General features: G+C 39.7%; 1 protein-coding gene across 2 annotated transcripts; it reads left to right on the top strand.

The window, feature by feature from the left end:
* Positions 1-976: 976 nt before the first annotated feature.
* Positions 977-14,051, top strand: morc3b (MORC family CW-type zinc finger 3b). 2 transcript variants are annotated; one of them, XM_017699011.2, is made up of 17 exons: positions 977-1,351; positions 2,168-2,240; positions 2,459-2,591; positions 2,936-3,160; positions 4,049-4,186; positions 4,346-4,472; positions 4,624-4,752; positions 5,248-5,367; positions 5,460-5,557; positions 5,768-5,875; positions 6,087-6,215; positions 10,131-10,205; positions 10,736-10,778; positions 10,906-11,050; positions 11,742-11,817; positions 11,938-12,475; positions 13,407-14,051. In XM_017699011.2, exons 1-17 carry the CDS (start codon positions 1,313-1,315, stop codon positions 13,692-13,694), a joined length of 2,484 nt encoding a protein of 827 aa, XP_017554500.1. In that variant the 5' UTR covers positions 977-1,312; the 3' UTR covers positions 13,695-14,051. The 2 variants fall into 2 exon arrangements, with proteins under 2 accessions (XP_017554500.1, XP_017554501.1); XM_017699012.2 differs by lacking the exon at positions 4,624-4,752.
* The last annotated feature ends 9,241 nt before the right edge of the window (positions 14,052-23,292 follow it).

The following is a 23,292-nucleotide window of genomic DNA, read 5'->3' as shown; positions in this document are numbered from 1 at the left end:
TAGAAGCACAGAAAACTGACCCGTTAACAACGATGAATGCACAACTGTGGTGATGACAGTGTTGCTCTACTGTCAAACAATAGTAATGACATGAAAGCCAAATAATAAGGCAAGGATCAAGAGCTGTTTTGCTGCTTTAAGTGCCCTCAGTAAAAAGTAGGTCATTTACAGGAGAGAATTTACTGCTCTCCAAAAAGTTTCTGCTGCTATGAAGAACGTCCGTATGTGTTTGTGTGTGTATATACCAAATTTAACAGTTCAGAACAAACTACATGCTGGCATATGTGTCTATGTGTGGTGCACACTCACACATATGACAGTTGAACATGTTTGAAGAGTGCATGCTTTTGACCCATCCTGCAGAACTGAATGATATGTACATCTCCAGTCACCCATAATCTATAATGAGGAGACCGCTGCACGTAACTTTACCTTTACACTCATTTTAAACGGAGTCTGGAGTCCACAGAGAACATGCTTTTCGGCACCCGCCAGGATTTATACAGTTTGACCTATAGGGCTTGCCATGTACACTTGACCCAAGAAACCCTGGCCCCAAATCTTCCCATGTCATATAAATGTATAATAATAATCTCTTATTTATGACCTTTGAATGACCCAGGGTGATATGCAGCTACCTTCATACTGACACTGTCTAAGTATATCCAAGGCCATGGCTTCCCTTGGGAAGTTGACAGTTCTTTCAAGGTTGACAGAAGGCATCTATTTTCACTCTTTGGCAGCTGTTTGGTTCTGTGAATGTGTATGTATGTGTGTGTGTGTGTGTGTGTCTCATTGTAACTAATGGCTGGACCCAACGCTGCATTTAAGTGTATCTATGACCCCGCCTATTCACGATGAAGTTATTAAGAGCGTTTTGGCCTGGGCTTCTGGATATCCCAGGGGCTGGCAACCTAAATGTTAGAACAATTTTGCCCTTTCAAAAAAAATCAAACCACCTTGGGAGCCACAACATTGTATGTCCCCTTTTACCGTCTCCACTGTAAATATGTCTCAGTATGTGCTAAGGTACTAGTACAGGACAAAAGGTATAAACACAAATGGAGAGAACAGCGAGAACACTCACATTTCAAACGAAGACAAATGTGTCCTCAGAGTTTTGCCGGGCTGTGTGCCTGTGGAGCTGACCGCCCACAGCTGCGCACAACAGCAGCGTGTCTGAAGAGGCTCGGTCGGTCATAGCGCGCGCGTGCACGTCGGGAGCGCGAGCTTGGAACGCAGTGAGTGGAACCGTTAAAACTGCCCAAACAGCAGCTTCGCGTTAACATGGGCTGTTAGTTTGTCTGTGAAAATGACCGCTCGCAAACAACGAGGGATCCCCCTGAGCTCAGTGAGTACCGTATATGTGTTTCTCATTATCGTGTGTCTTGTTTTACCTCGTCTTTGCCTCTTGCTCCGCTAAGTAAGTGCAGGATTCAGGGACGAACAGCCTGACGACTTGCGTAGGTTAACGTGCCTAGCTAGTGTTAGCTAACTTAAGCTGGCTATTACAGTTAACACGTCGTCCTGCTGTGATTAACGTTACATTTATTTGGTTAATTTGACAGTACAATTTATCATTTACACTTAGATGAAGAGTTTTTGGTTTAAACATATTGTTGAAGCCATCCAGGTTATGTCACAGGCTTTTATTTATTAATGTAAAGTTTGTGTTTTTTTTTAAGTCTTAACGTTACCTAAATTAGGTTAGCTAGCTTACAGTGTCAGTCTTAAATCATACCATCCTTTTCTCAAAACAAGTCCATCAAATTGTTGATTATTTTATTGGTAATGTTACTGACACAATTTAAAAAAGCTGATTCTTCAAGGGTTCTTTAGCTGAGGCAGTGGTTCTATTTAGAACCATGAATTCTGTATAGAACGCGTAAATGGTCCTTTCCATGGTAAAGTGATTCTTCAGATTGATTTATGGATATTGTGTTGTGTATGGGTCTATATAGAAGTTTGTTTCTATATAGCACCAAAAGGTTCTTCTGTTGTTACGGTGTCAAGCTTGTAGCAATAGCAGAACCCTTTTTGATGTTATCCATCTGTCCATCCATCCATCCATCCATCCATTTTCTAAGCCGCTTCTCCCTCAGGGTCGCAGGGGGGTGCCAGAGCTAATACCATCTGTCATGTTCTCTCTAACTGTGCTCTCCTACAGCTCAATCCGAAATTTCTTCACACCAATTCCACTAGCCATACCTGGCCCTTCGGCGCCATTGCGGAGCTTGTTGGTGAGTTGATAATCCCTCTTTCATCAGCTCTTGAATGAAACCAAATTGAGAAGATGAGGTATGCACCAGAAATATGGTTGTAAATGAAACAGAGATGAGGCATAACATTTTGTTTCACGTTTGTAACTTCACTTGTTCCAGTACATATGTTTCCTTTTCCAACATTTGCTTCCTTCAGTAAATTCCTGTGTCTCTGGTGATTTACACACATATTGCAGACAATGCTTATGACCCAGATGTCCGTGCCAAACAGTTCTGGATAGACTGGACGCGCATCAAAGGGCTGGACTGCCTTTCATTCATGGATAATGGGGCAGGCATGAACAGAGCCAAACTGCATAAGATGCTTAGGTTGTACACATACACTGACGTATCAGGTTATCACATTTTAATCATGATAACACTGTACTCTTATAAATAGAGGTGTCAAGAAGGAAAATGGCCATGGAACACTTTTTGGTTCCCTATGGGACAATGTTTTTACTGATGTATTTTTATAAATATATATAAAGATGTACAAAAGTCAATAACATTGTTTAAAATTTAAAGAACATTGAAATATTTAAAAACTTCTATAATGCAGTGGAGTGTGAATTGTACTGCAGCGATTATGGCCATGCAGATCAAATGTTTGAGCAAAATAATGAAACGTGTGATTTAAAAGGAATAAAACAATGTCTTTAATATTCCTTCAGCTTTGGCTTCAGTGACAAGAAATCTGTGAGAGAGCATGTTCCAGTAGGCATTTATGGTAATGGCTTTAAATCAGGTTCCATGCGTCTGGGGACAGATGCCATTGTCTTCACCAAGACCAGAAACAGCATGAGTATAGGCCTGCTGTCCCAGTCTTACCTGCAGGCCATTAAAGCCCAACAAATTATGGTACCCATGGTCACCTTCAGACGGGATGAACAAAACCAGTATCCTCCCCAGCAACTTCAGTACAAATTCTAACGTTGTTGAATAGGGAATAAAGGTAACACATCAACTGTCCTAATATTTTATCTGCTGTCATAGGAGTTGTTTTATTTCATATTGACAGAAATTATGTTCAATCCCCAGCAATATCATCCATGAGCAGCAGTCCAAGAGAACATGACTGGCCCTGCTGTCATTGGGTTTGAAGAATTTTGCTCCTGGGGATCCACCCAAATCAGCTCATCAAGCAGTCTGTTTATGAGCTGATGAGCTGAATCATGTTTGTTAGATGACATTTAAAATATGCATTTCTGTGGGATTGGGATACACTGGCTTGGTTTATGGTGCCTTAGTCAGTGTTAGCCAATTGTGGACACCTGTTAGGCCATGTATACAGAACTGGAAAGTTATTGCTTTCCTCCAAACACTCTCAGCAACCTGAATAACAGGTGAGGATTGTTTGTCATAGATAAGTAAAGAGATCAGTGCATTACTTTGTCTTTAAGTTACACAAGTGCTATTTAAATGTATAACAGCGAAAATCTAATCCAGAGTTTGCTTCTTTAGTTGTGCACTGGATTTACGAGTTGAATGTATCTAACAAGTAATGAAAGCCTATACTCACTTCAGTTAGCATTGTGCAAACTGCATTCTTAAAGTATCACATAATTAGCTCCATCTGTAATGAAACATGGTGTTTGCATGATGCTGTTTGATGGGGTATAAACTTCCATTGTTATGTTAGTGTTGCTTCTCCGGTGCTAAGACTATAAAGTCCATGTTATACTAATAAAAAACTCAAAAGTATTTTTAAGTGCCACTTGAGTAATATTAGATCATTCATTATCCATTATTTAATGGACTTGTTCCTTGACATTTGATGTCCCCAGAGTGGAAGATGCAGCCAGCTTCGCTGCCATCCTCGCTTATTCCCTGTTCAGCACAGAGAAGGAGCTTTTCTCAGAGTTGCGCGCTGTCAGCGCTGTTGGGCCCACCGGCACACGCATCATTATCTGGAATCTGCGCACGTGAGATGCATGTGGCAATTGTGCACACATCTCTGATCAATCTATAGTAAATATGAACGGCTGAATGAGTGAATGAATGAATCGATCAAATTACAGACAGATCAGTTTGCGTCTTATTGATCATCACTAGGCATATATAGTACACTTTCTCTCTTGTAGGACAACAAGTGGCGAAACAGAATTTGATTTTGACACAGATAAATATGACATTCAAATCCGAGCGAACGCCACTGAGAAGACCAGGGAAAGCTGGGCCACAATACCGGAGAGCAGATATTCGCTAAGAGTAAGTGCACATTCCATAACCTGCTCTCAGGCTGAATGATGGAACAGCTTTGTTTCAGAGCATGTTATAAAATTGTACTAAATTAAAAAACTGGAAAAATTTTACTTTATTAAAAACTGGAAAATTGTGTTTCTTGAATTTTTATCTGCAGGCATACTGTAGCATTCTGTACCTGAAGCCACGTATGCAGATTAACATTAGAGGACAGAGAGTGAAAACCCAGCTTATCTCCAAGAGTCTGGCTCACATTGCCAATGACAATTACAGACCTTCATTTCTAGTATCCTTGAAGTCAACTGGAATCGAAATGGACTTTTTTTTCCCCTTGGTGGTCAGTTGGTTAGTTGTCCCTGGTCATATTAAACCCAAGTTGTCATACCATACTGAGTTTTTCGACTTTTGCCCACCTCAAAAATGTCTTGTGAGTTTTGATTACATCACCATGCACCAGCAGGCGGGGAAAAATAACATTAACCAATAGTATCACGTTATCTCCTATTGCCACTATCCCCATTTATCAAGTAGTGAAGTGCTCAGCTAGCTCAGATACCCTCCCTGATACAGTGTTTCACTCAAAAAAATTCACTGTGATGCATAATGCATTATGATTTAAGTTTTACAGTGATGTTAACAGAATACCAAGAATGCTACTGACTAGTGAATACTGTTAATGCGTTCAGCCACAAATGTATTTTGACACATACATTTCCATAGCTCAAATATATAAGGGCTGCTCTTTCACTCTTTCTGTGGAAATTCTTGACTGTGCTTACAGACCAAACGCATTCGCATCACCTTCGGGTTCAATACTAAAAGCAGGGAGCATCATGGAATCATGATGTATCACAAAAACAGACTCATCAAAGCTTATGAAAGAGTTAGCTGCCAACGCAAGGTAAAATATGTTCCGTGAATTTTTTTTTCATTCATGTACTGAATCATTTTACTGACATTCTTTTGCACTAACTTTTCCTCTTAATGAGACAGACAGAGAGAAAGGGTGTTGGGGTCATTGGTGTGATCGAATGTAATTTTCTCCAACCAACACATAATAAACAGGACTTTGATGACACAGATAAATACAGGTAAAAACTTAAGCCACATAAGAGTGTTTTTCCAACACTGATTTTTTGTCTCTATTAAAAATCCTGTTTAGTCTAAGACTTAATCTGAGACTGGGAAAGGCCTTAGATATAGGGCTATTAATTTTGAAGCATAAAGTTATACAACTATATGTTTATAATGTATGGCAAGTGTATTAATGATTAGAATTATAGGTTTTTATTTGTGTTTAGAAAAACTATGCATAACCTCAGTATCAAACTGGAAGAGTACTGGAATGAGATTCGCTACAAACGCAAGAAGGAGGATCCAAAATGTACTGTTCCAATAGAGGACACAGTGTGAGTGCTGCACCACTACATATTTTAATTGCTTCTTTCACTTTTTACTACACTTTTTGCAGGCCTGTTCAATTTAGTATTAATCCAAATTTGTTTGGAGCTGTGTTTTTGTTTGTCAAGAGAGAATGCTGCAGTAGTAGCATATAACTTATTCTTTCTTCTCATGTCTACACTTTACTGATTTTGTATTAAACTATCTACATGTGTGAAGGAAAGTTCCAGATCAGGTCTGGGTCCAGTGTGACAGCTGCCTGAAGTGGAGAAGACTTCCAGATGGCTTTGACTGCAGCCGTCTTCCCGAGAAATGGTTCTGCAACATGAACCATGACCCGCAATTCAGGTGACACCCGTAAAACATTTGTGGAGGGAGAGGTGGTGTGTGAGTGTGGGAGGGGAAAAGGGTGTTTTGGATGAGGTAGATATTTATCAGACCAAGAATCTCTGAAGCAGGGCTAATTTAGCAAGTTGCATTGTCTCCTGTTTGTGCTAGTCCTGGAGATGGAAAGGAGAACAGCGCTTGGCTGGATTCATGCCATGTTTCCACCATTTCAGAGAAGCTTTGAAACTCGTCAAGGAGGAGCAAGGACTCTGGATTTATGTTGTGTTATGATATTAGGGCTGGCTTCTGCTGCTGGCTAGTGCATTGCATTCACATCATCATGTCTCTCTGGGTCGTTCATGAAGACTTTGGATTGCTCCATCAAATGAGTGTTTCCTAGACTACACAGGAGATAAAATTGCAGCCATTTAGACCAAGCAGGGCTGCAGTTCATAATAAGTTTTCATGAAATTGGCTAGCCAATGCCCTTTTGACTTTTGGAGTTAAATTGTTGGTTCATGTTTTTATAGAAGACACATTATACACTGGCCTGAGCTTAGTATGGCCACATGTAATTACTGTGGGTATTATTTGGTTGGGTGGAATCAGTATTGAACTAGATGTGCATTTCCTGAAGGAACTGCAAGAGTGCTTAAAAAGAGCTGTAAGTGTGTGTGTGTTTCTGTGTGTTTCTGTGTAGGTGAACAACATGTCCTTGTGTGTGTGTGTGTGTGTGTGTGTGTGTGTGTGTGTGTGTGTGTGTGTCTGTCTGTGTCTGTGTGGTGTATGTGAGAGGGAGAGATGTATGTGTTTGGGGGGGTCATTCAAATGAACTGTCACTCTGTTATTATGCAGCTCTTAGTGGAGAAGCCTTGTTTGAGTCCGATTTGCACCCTCTGAATAAAAAGTCTTAACTGTTGTAGATGGTGTGAGATAAGACCCCTTGAGGATTATTTTGGTGTAATGTTGTGTGTTTTGAGAAGAAAATGTCTGAGTTATGTCAAGTTAAACACAGAGAAAATCTTGAAATAAGCAGATTCTGATTTTGAGAAATTTACATGGGAGTGAATGGGGCAGTTTTCTGTGCCTAGTGCCAAACAAATGCTCATAACTCTAAAGCTAATCGATAAAATTCTGAGATATTTTGAGGTTTCAGAAAGGCCAAGTTTCTCTACCATTTAAAACTGAAATGGAGTTTCTAGGTGAAAGTTGAAGGATTTTAAAGCAGATTCTCTGCGTGATCAGCTGAGACTGAGACTGAGTGGCCTGCTGTGACATCATCGATGTCAGTTAGAATCTGAAGTTCTGAGCATTCCGCCGTTCATTCTTATGGGAGGTTTTTAATTTTTAAAGTGAATTTTATTAAAAACTTCCAATCTGATTGACTCCAAACAAGTCACAGCGCCGAGACCTTCAAAACGCAGTTTGAACATTAATCGGTTCGGGCTGTATTAATCGCAGAAAAGTGTGGAAGAAGAATAAGAAGAAGTATGAGAGATAACAATAGAGCGCTTTTTCAAGCACTCTAATAAGGACTAGGTTGGAACCAATTGCCATATGTAGAGCGAACCGAATGTTACGCTTACATGCCGAATGAAATGCTAACAGACAGCAGAATCAGATATCAGATGGACACAGTTCTGAACACTTCACTGTCATGGCTGAGTGACCCCGACCACTCATGCCGGGCAAACAGATCACTTACATTCAATAATGTATTCTATCTCAAAGAAAACCTCCAGACCCCACTGCCAAAAAACAACATACAGAATTGTGATTTTTGTACAGCTGTTCAGGGATGAAGTAATCGCCTTTCTCTCTTTGAAGTTAGATAACCTATTTTGGCCATGACTAATTGAAAGATTTATCACTTTATTTATCACCCAATTCAATTCAGCCTCATTAACACAGTGGTGATGAAGTTGTCTTTATCATACCTTAGCACTGCTAACAGGAAAAAAACACTTTATATAACCACATACCCAACCTGGCCTACCTGTGCTTTGGAAGTTAAAATGTTTACTTAGAAGTTCAAAAGAGTTCTTTTAGGCCTCTGCTGGAACTTTCAAGAAGTTTCTACACAGACCTGGTGCTTTCCACAAAAAATACTTAATCCATATAAATACTTAATAATATGTATTACCTCTTATCCATTATCTTCTCCTTTAATCATATTGTTTTATTGCTATACATTTTCATTTTTTTCATAACTTTAGTTATGCACCCACATGATTGATTGATGTGATTATATTTAATGACAAATTATATTCAAATTATATAATAAAATTAATAACCATCCATTATAAGTAAAAATTAAATAATATCGAGTATTATACTGTAAAATGTTATGTAACATACTTGCAATTCATCATCATAAAACCTAGATATAAATTTGTATCGAATGAGGAATTGAGATGTCTGGAACTTCCACAAAAATATCAGAATGACCCTAAGAGTGCTCAGAATACCCTTTAAACAATTAATCAAATACAATGAAAGAAAAGGCATATTACTAAAATATCATTCTATTCAGCCTTAAGTTAAAAGTGATTAAAGCTTAATTCATTGTCATGCATGTGAGTCCGCATTCGGACTCCAACTCCCAGAATACGCTGGGAGATCATGTGACCTCGGACATCAACATGCGCTCCTATCACCTGACTTTTATCTTCAACTGTGAATCGTAATAGCTGAGAGTACAAAAGCCCTAGTCTTTGCGAGGTATTGTTTCACCGACATTACTAAGTGTTTGCTTGTATGTTTATTGGATTGACCACGTTTATGACCCTCTTTGCTTCTGTATTTGACTATGTCTTTTTGCCTTCTGTTTTTGTACCTTTGCTGTTTTTTTGGATATTGGTTTTGACCCCTTGCTTGAACTCTGATTGCTCTTGGTGTTTTGCCCCTTGTTGGATTTGGTTGACCGGTTTATCATTAAACCTTATTTATCTTCTATCCACAAGCTTCTGGAATTCTGTCATAGCTCCGTGTTACGCATAAAATGTTAATGATACACATATCATATTTAAATAATAATTTTCAATCAGCTGTCACAGAATAATTAATAATTACTTAATATAATTATAAGAGTATACAAATTCTCTGCATAATATCCAGATCATATCCTAAAATCATAATTTTAACTCATTACTCCTTACAGTTAATGATTTCCAAAAAACCCTGATTAATGCCCATTGACCTGATATAAACTTAAGCAATCAATCAACTTTTTAACCACCACTTCAAACTCTTCTTAGTCTTAGAAAAGCTGTTTATCTGGTTTGTAAGCATTTATTTAAATAAAAAAAATGAACATTAGACAACTAAACAACTAAAGAATACATTGTGATTTTGTCTTTGAGCTTCAAACATGTGCAATACCATCCATTTCCTAGTTTAGCTCATTAAATAACATCAGGTGTGCCAATGATGGGGTTTAACAAACACATGCAATGGCTTGAGTGCATCAATAAACTTATGTTCTTCTCACAGTATTCTTCTAACTAACATAACAATCACTCTTTTCAAAAGTATTTATTCTAATGTGTTTGTGTTTAACAGGCAAAAACACACTACTGGGATGAACATTTTTAGTAGTGGGGAAAAGCTGTTTTTATGCCTGCTTAAGACAAATGGAAAAAGCACATTTGCAAGACATAATAGTCTTATGTACGCTCATAGCGTGAGTTACATACTAGCTATACTCAATGGCCTTTAAGTCAATTTCAGGATCACATGTCAGAATCCATCATGTTGATTATGGAAAAAAAGTTAATTCATCAATTGCTTAAAAACAAAAGTTCTTTCTAATTCTCTATAGTCTTCATATAATACATTCAGTCATTCCAACAGACTGCAAATGAGGACAGTTGGGCTTCTGTTGTTTAGCTGCACTGCAAAAGTAACCATTTGTTTCTCTCATTGGATCCCAATCAGGAGCTGTATGGTGGAAGAGGAACTGGAGGATCAGGAAGAAGAGCAGAAGTCATACCCCAAACCCTTCAAACGCCAGTAAGAGGCTCCTCCACATACAGTACATATTGTTACCCATATGGAGGGGAATATATATATATATAGAGAGAGAGAGAGAGAGATCAGGTATATTTTTTGCAATAAGAGCACTCATACAAAAGAGCACTCATACAAAAAATCATTTTAAATAAATAGGATATCAAATCATAACTGTATTTTCACAGTGTATCAACACCCAGAACACTTGCTTTTGCCAGGATGTTTAAAATTAAGATACTGGAATACAAATTAATTTCAAAAGGCATCCAAAAAGTAAAGCACCCTAGATAAGTATCATGTATTTGATAAAAACATTTATACGCATTTATTTTATTCATGTACATACATTTTAAATGCATTTTAAATTATTTTAGACCAATATAGCAATATATCCTGAAATGCATTTTTGGGTTTGGGATGCATTGCAATGTATTTGAAATATTCCAAATATATTTAAAATTGAGTTTTTTTCCATATGGGTAATTTTATCATTCTGATATTGTTATTCAGTACGTTCTGGTTCTTAACAGGAAAAGGAATAGTAAGAGTCTACAGGAGGAGAACGTGCCAGAGGTAAGAGCTTATTTAGTTGTCACTTCTAGAAAAAGCTTTGATAATATCTAAGAAGTCATTCCTCCGTATTATATATAATGTTAAGTGGAAACACACTCTTATACTGTTTTCACCCATATGTCTCCAGGGATTAGAGACTTCAAGCCCGATATCTCCTCTGCCAACCAGACAGCCAAAGAATACTATGCTCCGCCAACAAAATCACTCTGGTTGGTCCACTGATAGTGGAAACAGCCTCAGTGCTCTCTCACCTACTACGAATGCTTGCATAGGTTTGTATTGTACTGAGCACTATTTGATTGCAGCCAGTTTAAATTGCTCTACCTGCACTGTGGAGAGTTGCATGCAGTCTGAAATATAACTGGCAGAAAATGCCTTACTCAGCAAGGCCAAATGAACACTGGCGATTTGCTAGGCTTTTTCCAAGTTATGCATTTGGATACCCTGTGAAAGTTGTTTTATTCTTTCCTTTTCTGTTCCACAAACACTAGTGGCATCATGTTGAGCTTGTGGCTCTACTTCCAATGACTTTTACTAGACTGAAGAAAAAGTCAGTCGTTGCAATAGCAGAGTTGAGCCACTAGATGTCAAAAATAATTTAATACAAAAAAGAATTAACCTGATCCTGTAGCAAATCTAGCCTGATATTGCACATGCTTACAGTATATTGTGTGATGTCATGTTGTTAGCTGTGTATTTATTCATGTTTGAGCATGGTAACTCACTTGTATGTGCTTGTCATAAGTGAAGTGCCTCAATTAAAAGTCTTTTTAAAGCTTTGTACTCTTCATAGTGGAAATATCAGACCAGTGTAATCCATTAGGATTTCAATATCAGAACTGGTTTTGAAAACAAAATTCCTAATTTGTACCCAGCTTTGTACAAAGTTAATCTTTGCATTTATTTGGCTTTGAACAGTTATTTTTGGATGCTTCATTGATGTTTTTCTTTTTTTGCCTTCAGAAACCAGTTCATCTCTAGCTCAGAGAGCACCACTGCCTCTGATCAATCTCACTGCGACCTCTGATACACTAAAAAGGTGATTCTGTCATGATAAGCACTCATACATACTTATGCCACTTTACATAAAACGTCGCTAATTGCCTAACAAGTAATTGTGGAGCATCTGTGTTGGCTTTCTTTTCTCCATCTGTTAAAGGATAAAACGAAAATGCTCTTCTAGTGGAGAGATACCCACAGCAGAGTGCATCATTTCTTGTGCACCTTTACCTAATGTCCCACCACACGGGGCTGGCACCTCTGTTCATGCAAATTTCAGTCCTGTAATTAAAAAAGAGGAAACCGAATTGAAGAAAGTGAAAAGTAGAGAGAGAAATGTGCATTCAGATGAACAAATGAGCAAAATGGAGAGCCAAATTATAGAGAGTTTTGAAGCTTATCAGGAGCCTGTTGAGGTGGATGAAGAGGAATGGCATGGCACAGAGACTTCAACCACCACAGAAACAAGTTACCATTCAACTCCAGAGGGCATAGCGGAATCAGACTGTAAACAGGACTGGGAAGCTGAGGCACACAATGCTGAAGAGGAGCTGTGGAGTCTGAAGCATCAGCAGGATGAGCTGATGGAAATGATGAGGGAGGCTGTGGAGGAGAGGGACGCATGCAGGGAGGAGCTGGAGGTACTCCGGGACCACTGTTCTGCCCTGGAGGATGAGAGGAGTCAGCTTCTGAGCAGGGTACGAGTAAAAAGCACTCCCAACAAACTTCCTCTGCACGTTCAACTCATGATCCGTTCAGAAGGTCCTACGTTTACCACAAGGAAATTGCACTTGAATGGCCAAAGTCATAATATAGTTGCTAAACTCATGAAAGTTCAGTGTTCTATAAAGTGTTTACATATCACAGTATATTCTCTGACGTCATATCTTTAGTGGCAAAGTCTTCATTAAAGGGTGCAACGTGGTCCATCCCAGTGAATATACACATTAGTCACATGATAAATTCACAACTGACCACCCAAATGCAAACAACTGTTTTTTACTTGGCACAAAATTTTACAATTTTATAAATTGATGAAGATTAAGGGTTAGGGAAAATTAAAATTGACCCAGAAGGAAGAACACTAAAAAAATATTTTGAATGTCTCTGTAGTTTCTTCTAAACAACAATGACATCAGAAGGAAAGACAAAAAAGACTTTATCTTAAGTTTCCGTGCTGCTCAGAAATTTACCCTGAGCAGTAAGACCTCAGTAATCTTGTGTCTCCACTTGAATTTTAGTACAGATCTCAATACAGTCGCACATTGTACTTAAATTTGCTGATACCACTTATCTTTTTTGCAAGTAAAATTTTAGGAGAATCACAAACTGTTTAGCTAAATGTCAGTTATAGCTGTGGAACCGCATCAGTTATATGGACATTCAAACTTAGGCTAGTTTTAACGTAAGGTAAGTTTTAAACATTGATTGAAAACATTGAAATGTTGCCCCGCACAAACTATATTGAGTCTGTAAAGCTGAGTAGATGCATATAGGCTTACCAATCATTGTTTAAACTGAATTGCTAGTGCAACTGGTCCAAGGTGAGCATCTGTTATTTTAACTATTCATTTTATATTTTTGAGTCACATTATCTCATGTCATCATAATAATGTGCACTATTATTAGCAAGAGGAGGAGAAGGAAGAGAAAGCTAGACTCTCAACCCTGTGTGACCAGCTGAAGTGTGAACTGGAGAAGCTGAAAAAAGAGACAGATGGAAGAGGGAGAGAAGACATAGCTGTTGGAGAAGAGAGGCGCAAGCTGAAGAATCTGCGATTCAAGGTGGGCCACCTGCTGGTCTCCTTCATTCCTGCTCTCAACCTGCAGCAGGTGGACTTCAACAGCGAGGTCATTGACAAGCTCCTCGACCAGGTCTTGGAGGAAGTCCGTTTAACTCAACTTAAAGCTGCATAACATCACATTTCAGCCATTATTTCTTTATGATAAGATTCCAGATAACCATGTTACATTGGTTAGTGGTTCTGGCAGCCTGAGATCACCAGTATAAGTAAGGCATTTAAGATTGTGACTCTTCCTGGGCTCACATAATGGCAGAAACAGACTATAAATGTTTCAGTTTTCACTGCGTGTCATTTGATAAAAAATTAAACAAAAGAATTATTGCAACGTAACAGCTTTATCTTTTAAAAAGATGTTTCTTTTACATTCTGTAAAGTCATATCATGTAGGTAAATGTTATATTGCTTATTTTTTTTCTGATTGATGGTCATTTGTAAAATGTAAATGACAAAAATAAAGACGTCATTTTTATATACCTCAATCCGAGTCACGTAATTAAAAACAGAAAGTCAGATGTTTACAGGTAATTGCAAAGCCTTCGCTCAGCTTTTGTGTTGGACTTCATGTCATATTCTGCCAGCCCTTTAAAGAGCCTTTTCCAAAATACCCAGTGAGAGATGAATCCACTGAACATGTTACTATGGTTACCTGTTAGAGACATTTAACATTTTATTATCATCCATTCAGACATGATATTCAGACAACAATATAGTCATAAACAGAACTACGATCATGAAATCAGCCAGGAAATGCTTTTGAATACAAGGCCATCATTCTCTTCCAGATTCCTCCCTCATACCCAACATACACTACGGCCCAAAAACACAAATTTTCCTTTTTTTATTTTTAAAATGTAAATTAACGCATCATACAAGGTGAAATAAATTCTTCACCAGTCCCTCATTGTTTACTAGTGATTAACCAGAATAGGTTTATTTCAGCGCTAGTTATAATATCCCTATTATACTACCGTTAATAATATCCCTATGATTCTCCTGAAGGCATGATTAAGAGCAGCTGTGTTAAATTAGTAGTTTGTAAATAATTAAAAACCTTGTAAATCAACATAGAATTACAAGTATAATGGTTTTCCGCCCCTTATAATGTGTTAAATAAGAGTACATCACTGCAAACCATTGGAAAACATGTCAGTGAATGTGTTAGCTGTTGGCGAATCCTTTAATTGTGAAGTAATTATAATACTTCCATACTCTTGTGCAGCGCATGCAACCAATGAGACTGACTCACCTCATCTCCACAGTGAAAGTGTGCCATTGTAGGATTAATGTTGTCTGTGCATCGGGGCTGAAAGAATGGATTTCAATCCAATATCCATGATCCAATATTGTCATCTCTTGATGTGCTAAGATTAGTTGTGTAGTGCTATAACTGCTTCCCTAAACCAAGCTGCTTAAGCTGATTATTTAGACTCAACATGAACTATCAGGATTTTGTTACACTCTCCTGCACATCTGTGTGTATGGACTTCCACACAATAACAGGAAGCACATTTTTGCACACCAAAGCATCTTTTCTGAGCAAGGTATAGGACTAAAAACATTTGTGAAGTTTAAAGTTATTTAAGAGATCTGTTTGAGGAGTTGGTACTATGAAACATGTGAGGTCACACAAAAACAGCAGTTTTTGCACATCAGTCAAACAGCCCCTTCCTGTTAAAAGTAGACAGTTCTTGGCCACATTAAGGCCCGCAATGCATGAGGCTCTTTGGTGATACTCAGGTGTCAGGCTTCTAAATCTACTGGCTAATGAAATCTTGACCTTAGTATCCATTTCCCAGATTGTAAATATGCCATATTAATCAGGGATGACTCATAGGCCACAAATCTCCTGGACTTTCTCAACTGACATTCGCTGATCTCTCACAGGGATATTATTAGGTGGCAATGTGGAGACTGAATTGGTAAACATGACTCCATCCCCTACCCACGCCAATGAAGGACCACTGAGTGTGCCAGAGCATTTCAAGGGTCCCATGTAACTTCTTGGAAGTTGTTTAGGAGCAGTACAGCTGTAGGTCATCTCTATGAAGCGGTAAAACAGGCGATGGTCAAAACCAGACAGAGACTACCAACAATAATCAGATCAGGTCATTTCAGGACACAGATTCATTCACATTTATGACAGATTTGAGTCCGTTAACTAAACTAATGTAATCCATCATGTCAGAAAGATCAGATCTGAGTAAAAAATCTGATTTGATCAATGAGACTCGCAATGTGAACGTAGCAAAATGTTTTTTTTAAATTAATTAGCAAGTTTTCTTTGTTGATTTGCATTAACTTAATATATTAAAGACTGATAAAGATTATTTTGAGGAAAACAGTATCACATGTATTTTTAAAATCGTTTTGTTACAATATAAATTAATAATCCTGGGGGTTAACAAAAACATACTAATTTGAAATTTGAAATCTTTGTGTCCCCAAACTTTTGAAAGGCAGAACAGCAGCAAGTGTACATTTGGGAAAATAGGGTCTGCAATGATTGGTAACTTTCTTAAACATAGTCCTACTGTCTTGGTCAGCTTTAGAGCTCGCAAACTGACTGCCCAAGAGAAATAAAGACCATAGTTAAAGAGTAACTCCACCCCTGGCTCAACTTTGCAAAATGCTAAAAAATGGGAGGGGCACTGCAGTGATCTACAGGTTTGGAGGTGGGGCTGCGAGTGAAACCAGGTGGGCTGGGCTGCTGTGTTTTTAAAGCTAGTGTATGTTCACCACCAGAAAATATGGAGAATGACAGAATCAAATGGTGCTTTTGCAACTAAGGGGTCTTAAGAGGTTGATGATATTTCTCTACTGCCATCCCCGTCTTCAGCGAAGGAAGGTGTTGATCAGACAGTGCATCTTGAGCCTTACCAGTATGAGCCACAGACTCAAGCTGCCGAAGAATAAATGTAGTGCCAGAGAATGATTAGCAGCAAGCAGGAGAGGTGTCCGAATGGTAGAATGTTCCCTAAAACCGTGGCAGCTACTAATACTAATACAGCTACTAGCTTCTAATTATCTGTTCAGCAGGTCCATATTCCATATAATGCGAGTACTGATTTCTTAAATGCACTGAATTCCAAATGAATAAATTGGATTTCTTTGAGCTCTAAGTTTCATTCAGTTTGACATCAAGGTTGCAGACTGCATCATGGTTTGTTGCAGTGGCCCTAAATCCTTAAGTTCTGCCAGCTGTTCATGGCACTTACCGGAGGTACATCCCATTCAGTTCCCACTCAAATTCACATTCCTCTTCATAAATCAAACCGGACAGAAATCAATGGTGAGCAACACTGGAACTACAGAAAGCAGAAAAAAGTTTGAGAAAAGCTGTACAGATGAAAGGTTGACAGTCGGTAGCAATGGCCATTCAACATTAACCTTTTCTGAACCATTTTGCTTTCCATAGTTGCAGTGTTGCTTGCCGTTGATTTCTGTTCAGTGAGTGTGCGCTCCAAGGGTTTAAGTTGTGAAGGGAAATGTGAATCAAATGCAACACCGGCAGCTTTATGGAGACTTGCAAGAATCCTCACTTATTTGATCCAATATTACAAACTAAGCTTAGATTAACTGGGTTATTTACAATTGGTACAGACAGCTGGCATATTGCAGCCCTGTGAGGTGATGCTGGGAATATTAAGCTCAGTGCGTGAGTGTGGTTATCTCCTCGCTCCATGCTTTCATATTTATGAATGTGGCATGAGTAAGGCGTCATCAGGGGGCGGCAACATTGTTTGACATACTGTGACGTATTTTTACAGTTTGGAAAGATGTGTTCACATTTTAAGTAAGGCTGGTACATTTTATTATTACAGAGCAGTGCATTTCAGCTGTTAATGAAAAAAGGTCTTAGGGTGTAGTTGCTCTTCAGAGGGGGCACTCTTCTTCTGTTAGGTAGGAAGAAACACTTAATGATGTTTTAGGTTTTCATACACAAAGTAACCATGTATCAACACTTTATAATCTTTAAAAATACACTCATGAAATACAGCATGAGGTAATCAGGGACATAGCCAGAAATTTTTCAGTAGGGTAGCCAGGTTAGACTCAGCAGTTTTATTGGGTGGCAAACTGTTAGGTGTGCTTTAACTTTATGAGAGAATAACATTAGGCAAGTTGACAAGCTAATCGACTGCATTGGCAGGAATTTATACTCACCTCTGATGAAATCTAACCTGTATCATTAAACAAAAAGTATTTACATGATCAACGATAGGTGTTACTAGCTGACAGTAAATGTCGGTAGTTACAAGTTTCTAGTAGTTATCTCATCTTACTATTGTATAGCCTACTTCATGCAATACAGATCACAGAGCAACACCGCTGAAGCATACTTGGCAAATTATTAGTGTGATCATAATTCTATGGCTGTTCTACATTTGTGAATAGTTTCACACTGAAAAAAATTTAATGTCTCATTACATTATGTGAAAAATATTTCTACTCTGTGCTGAACACTGTTACAATCTTCAGTTACAGTAATGTTACAGTAATCCACTTAGGACACTGTGTGTAACACAAAATACTTTAATAAACTGACGTGGGTGCTTTAACGTGTTTTCCTAATGTAGAAAGCCAAAGTTAGCTGCTTCCTTAAGCAAAATGAACAAAAATGACATTAAGGTTTTGTGCAGTGTCCACTCACCTGTGAGATACACTGATTACTGAGTGCAGTGTTAGATCATAACTAATTAGTAATTGCCCTGATTGCAGTTTTTCACCATAAAACCATTCACACAAAGTAGCAGAACTTTACTGTGATGACTGCTTCATTGATGATAGCTGACTGTCTTACTTTGTTTAACTGGGGTGGCAAAAAGTGTGTTAACGCTTCACGGGAGAGTGGCACTGGCCACCCCTTGGCTGGGCCCCTGAGATAATTCTGCAACAGGAATTCAACCTCGTTTTTTCCCTGAACTTTAATCTCAGAGCAAAGTAAACTGCAAAACTATAAATGAAATGTGCTTGTCGACTCCAAATCTTAAAGCAGGAAGATCACCCAGCTGCCATTTCTGGCTTCAAAACACAATACAACCCAAAACAAATCATGTTTACTACCATTTGTATTATATGACTCTAATCAGGATTGAGCCAGAGCCAAAAAGAGCAATAAAAAGAACTGCAAAGGCTAAAATGGCCACATGGTGGAGCTCAGGACTAACACACCCATTCATTCTGATTTAATCGGGGAAAATCCTGTGGAGATGGCGGTGTCTGAAAGCATTAAATCACAGCATTGTAGTGAGATTTTTTCCTGGAAGAATTTATGCAGAGTTACAGATTCCTTAGAAATGGCAAAACGGCTACAAAGCTGTAACCTTGCTGGGTCAGACTGAAGAACATCACAATGATGCTGTAGGCCAAGTTATGCGGCGACCATGCAGATAAACCATTTTGTCTTTGATGTGTGAAGCCTGGACTATTATCAGTCCTACTTTGTCAGTAGTGATTGTCAAACATCTACAACCTCATGAAACATCTGAAATAACATTTTTGGCAGTGTAAGCTGGTGCAGTCAGGCTTCTGCCTCACGTGCACTGTGTCTGTCTCCACTCTCCATTAGTAATATTCCTAGACCAGAGCAAGAGCATGTGTTAAATTATTCACATCTAAAACTATTTTCTATTCACAATCAATTTAAATCAATGAGTCAGTATTATTTACAGTCTAAATGTCACATCGCAGCCTTTCAATTACTGTCTCAGTCAAAAACACCCAACTTCTATTCATGTGTTTGTGGGGACTTACCATTATCTTCTGTATTAGTGAAGCTAAATGCTGTTCCACTACACCCTAAAAAAGACGGTTCTTTAAAGGGTTCCTTAGTAAAGGGAATGGTTCTATATAGAACCATTTAATGCTTAAATGACTCTTTTGCATAGAGAAATGGTTCTTTAGATTGATGGAGAATGTGGAATGGTTCTATACATCACCAAAAAGGCTTGACATCGTAAGAACAGCAGAACATCTTCTTGATAGACCAGCCAAATGTCCCCACGTGTCAAAATATTGTTTCTATAATTCTGAGGACATTTGGTCTCCACAAAAGACCCAAAAACACGTCCTCACACGTCCAACCTTGTATTATTATCTTTTGTTATTTCTCTATTGGATTCTATCATAGCTGTGTGCTGCTGTGCTGCACCTAAAACCATCTCAAACTAATAAATAGCAGTCTTTTCACCCTCGTGGAGCAGCCAAATATCCTGACACTTTCACAATGTTTAAATGGCATTCCAGCCTGAAACTTGCATTTAATGTGTTATTTATCAGGTTATGTAACTTTCTGTAATGCAGCATTGCATCCATACGCCTCATCGGTTTGACGGAATTTATGATTTTCTATGCTTTTTTGCGTGTTTTCATCCGCCAACGTCCTCTCACTACAATACCCAGCATGCATTACTCAACTGCAACGTGCACCCACTGCAAACTCTCCCGTGGCTATGGAGAAATCTTGACTGCTATCATAGCCTCCAGTGTCGAAGCTACTAATACTAAGCTTATAAATAAATAGAGATTTGGCTTCCCAGCAGTGCCGTTATCTGCAGTAATCAGCAGGTGGGTAAAAACACGTTTCAAACAGCCCAACCTCGGGAACCCACCCAAAGCGCCTGTGGTTTCTCCAGTGTTCCTCCCGCCTACAACATGCATCATCAGAAGGGGCTTTCCCTGGTCTTTAAACAGGAAAATCCAGCTCTAGAGGCTACTGTGGCACCACTGTGGGAGGCGAGTGGGCATCTTTGTAACAGACAGTGATGGTCACATTTTTAATTTTGACCAAAGTGTCCATTTAATACCTCCCCTCATCCAGGGGACATCTGGCTCCCACAGAGTGATAAATACATGTCCAGGCTCACACGCGCCTATTGATTGCTAGACGAGGTGGCTACTCAGACGGCTGGATTGCAGGCTTGGTCAAATCAAGCTCAGGCGGTGAGGTCTCTTTAAATAGCCTCAGTCGGGCTGAGCGGGGGCATTTATGATTCATCCCCACCAGAGACAGACTCCTCCTCCCAGGGCAGCGAGCCGCTCTCTCTAATTCATCACACTCACGCCTTCTCCAGCGTTAGCATTAGCGGCTCAAACGCGGAGGTAAAATGGAGCCGTTTAATAATAATCTCAGCACTTTACACACACACTTCGGTGCGGCACACACGGCAAAACACCGACAGACTGTTTTTTCTCGCGATGAGGCCAGAGTGAGACGGTGAACACCACACACACACACACACAGCCCGGATAATTCAGCTCAATCTCAGGCCTCACACTGCCATCAATTCTCAATGGAAAGCAGTTCTCTCTCTCTCTCTCTCTCTCTCTCTCTCTCTCTCTCTCTCTCTCTCTCTCTCTCTCTCACACACTCACTCTCACTCTCTGTCTCCCTCTCTCTCTCTAACAATGCCCTTCAAATGTTAACTCTTTCCTTTTCAATTTATTCATGAACACTTTGGCAGCAAAGTTTCCATTTTGCCATTTTGTCTTTTTAAAGACAAAGTTATGTTTTTGTTTTTCATTTAAAAAAAGCAATTCACACATTTTACTCCAGATTTGTTAGCAAATCAGATCAATGCATGTTTGGTGTCTTAAGTTTCTTATATATTTTTTATACGCTGCACAAAATCCAGTTAAACAGGACGAATGATGCTCTCTTTGTAATGAGGCATGAAACTAGGAAGCGTTCTGAAATACTGACACTGTCCACAATGTGATCAGACAGGAATGATGTGGCATATTGTGCCATCATTTATAATGTATAAATTATATCATTAATACTAATGATTTATTATTATTGTTATTATTATAAATATTGTAATATTGCTAGGTAACAGTGCCAGAAACCACAAATGCAAACTCTGTATGAGAGCTGTATACTTATCAGCGCGATGCGTGTGTGATGATTTAGTCATGTGGTTGTATGACACTAATTGTTTCAGTATAAGCTTCCATTACTTCTTCAGCCTCATAACTGCAGTGCAAAGCTAGAGAAGTAAACTTCAGGCCTCAAACATGCCTTGGTGGATCAACTACACACTGTATAAAGAGGAGATGGTGTAAATTTTTCACCACACTTTCACTGTAAGCCTGCCAAGCGCAAGTTTATGACCCTATTAACTAAAAGCAGTGGTTACTCAATTTCATCTCTGACACAAACTTTCTTTACTTGTTTCTTTACACAACAGGCCAATCTCAGACAAACGCTGGGCCTCAGACTCTACAGTGCATCATCGAACATCTCCAGCTGACTTGTCTTGAGCCAAAAGTCTCTCTTATAGAGACGCTGAACTAACCATCTTTCTAATGCCTTATCACCTCAGCTGACACACATCTGTCTGTCTAGCTCCCTTTTGTCGTCCCTTCTTCTTTCTCCCCTTCTCTCTGTGGTGACTTTTCGTGCCTCTTTCCACTTTATCAGATGCTCTGGGTGGCCTGAGGGGGGAAAACAGTGTCTTGGATAAATTTCCTCAAGTGTCTATGCACATATTTGTGTTGGTGAAAAACACGCTTTCACAAATGAGCTGGCTTTGAAACGGGTCAGAACTTGAAAAGTTAGGGCCAGACGGTCCACTTTCATCTCCCAGATTGGGGTCTGTGCTCCATTGTTCCTAAAACCCACACCTCCCCCCTTCTCTTCTTTTCTCTCTCTCTCTCTCTCTCCTTTTGCGGCCCCCTGTCCACCCCCCCCCCTCTTTCTCTCCAAGCCCAGGCTGCAGAGTCCAGATGAGGGGACGGATACCGTCCCTCCCAACCCCCCATCCCTTTCTCACTTTTCCTTTTTTCCTCCCCTCTTCTTTTTCTCTCTCTGAGACAACTGTGAGAAGAGCAGGGAGAAAGAGAAGGCAGCGGTGACCCTTAAGCCTCTATGGATGTGTTTTGTGTGTGTGTGTTAACACGTCAGGCTATAAGGAGCTCACAGAGAGAAAGAGAAAAGGATAGAGAGAGCGGGAGAGAGCGAGAGAAGGGGGGCTTGAATGGTGCTGGAAGGGTCGAGAGCGGGTGGCAACAGAGGGCTTGAGACACGGTGAGAAAAGGAGTGTGTGTGGATGTGTGTGTGTATACATGTCTGTGAGAGTGTGTGTATGTGAGAGAGAGTGTGCGCGCGCGCGTGTTGAGAAGGGGTGGTGTGTGTATGGTGCGGGGGGGGGGGCACCTTGTTTGTAGCTTGTCAGCAATTGCCTGAGACAAGCCTCCCCCTGCATGTGTGAAAGCTACTTGGCGTGAATTGGCCGGACCGTACCAAGTGGCGGAAAAGCGGAGGGGGGGACGGCGGCAAGAAAAACAGACCAAAGCGGAGACAATAGGCCCCTCAAGTGTTCCCCCCAAAGTCGCTTTGATGTTGTCCTAGCGTCTCGATGCTGAAGGGGACCGAGGATTGCGGGAAGAGAGAGAGAGAAGCCTTTTGTGTGGATGTGTGTGTACACTTTTTTCCCTCTTCTTTCTCCTTCTCCTCCTCCTCCTCCTCCTCCTTCTTCTTCTTCTTCTTGTTCTTCTTCTCCTCCTTCTCCGTCTCCTCCGGGCCGGCGCTGTGGACAAAGGGGAGGGGGACAAAAGCTTCTCGGGGAGAAACGGGCCGAGGAGACAAAACGATGAACGAAGCCCAAACGCTCCCGTGCGCGCTTGTTTTGTGTTGGCGCTGAGAGAGAGAGAGAGAGAGAGAGAGAGAGAGAGGAGAGAGAGAAAGAGAAAGAGAAAGGGGGGCCCGA

Source organism: Pygocentrus nattereri, chromosome 12 (assembly GCF_015220715.1).
Source record: "Pygocentrus nattereri isolate fPygNat1 chromosome 12, fPygNat1.pri, whole genome shotgun sequence".
In the NCBI taxonomy this organism is placed as follows: domain Eukaryota; kingdom Metazoa; phylum Chordata; class Actinopteri; order Characiformes; family Serrasalmidae; genus Pygocentrus; species Pygocentrus nattereri.
Note: the sequence above shows the minus strand (reverse complement) of the source record. Positions and strands in the feature narration are given on the sequence as shown.

What these genes read in the sequence shown, in the direction of transcription:
- morc3b (XM_017699011.2), top strand. Translation starts at nt 1,313, where the DNA reads ATGACCGCTCGCAAACAACGAGGGATCCCCCTGAGCTCA. An exon ending in TACTACGAATGCTTGCATAG is followed by an intron (nt 11,051 to 11,741) that starts GTTTGTATTGTA and finishes TTTTGCCTTCAG; the next exon opens with AAACCAGTTCATCTCTAGCT. An exon ending in GGAGTCAGCTTCTGAGCAGG is followed by an intron (nt 12,476 to 13,406) that starts GTACGAGTAAAA and finishes CACTATTATTAG; the next exon opens with CAAGAGGAGGAGAAGGAAGA.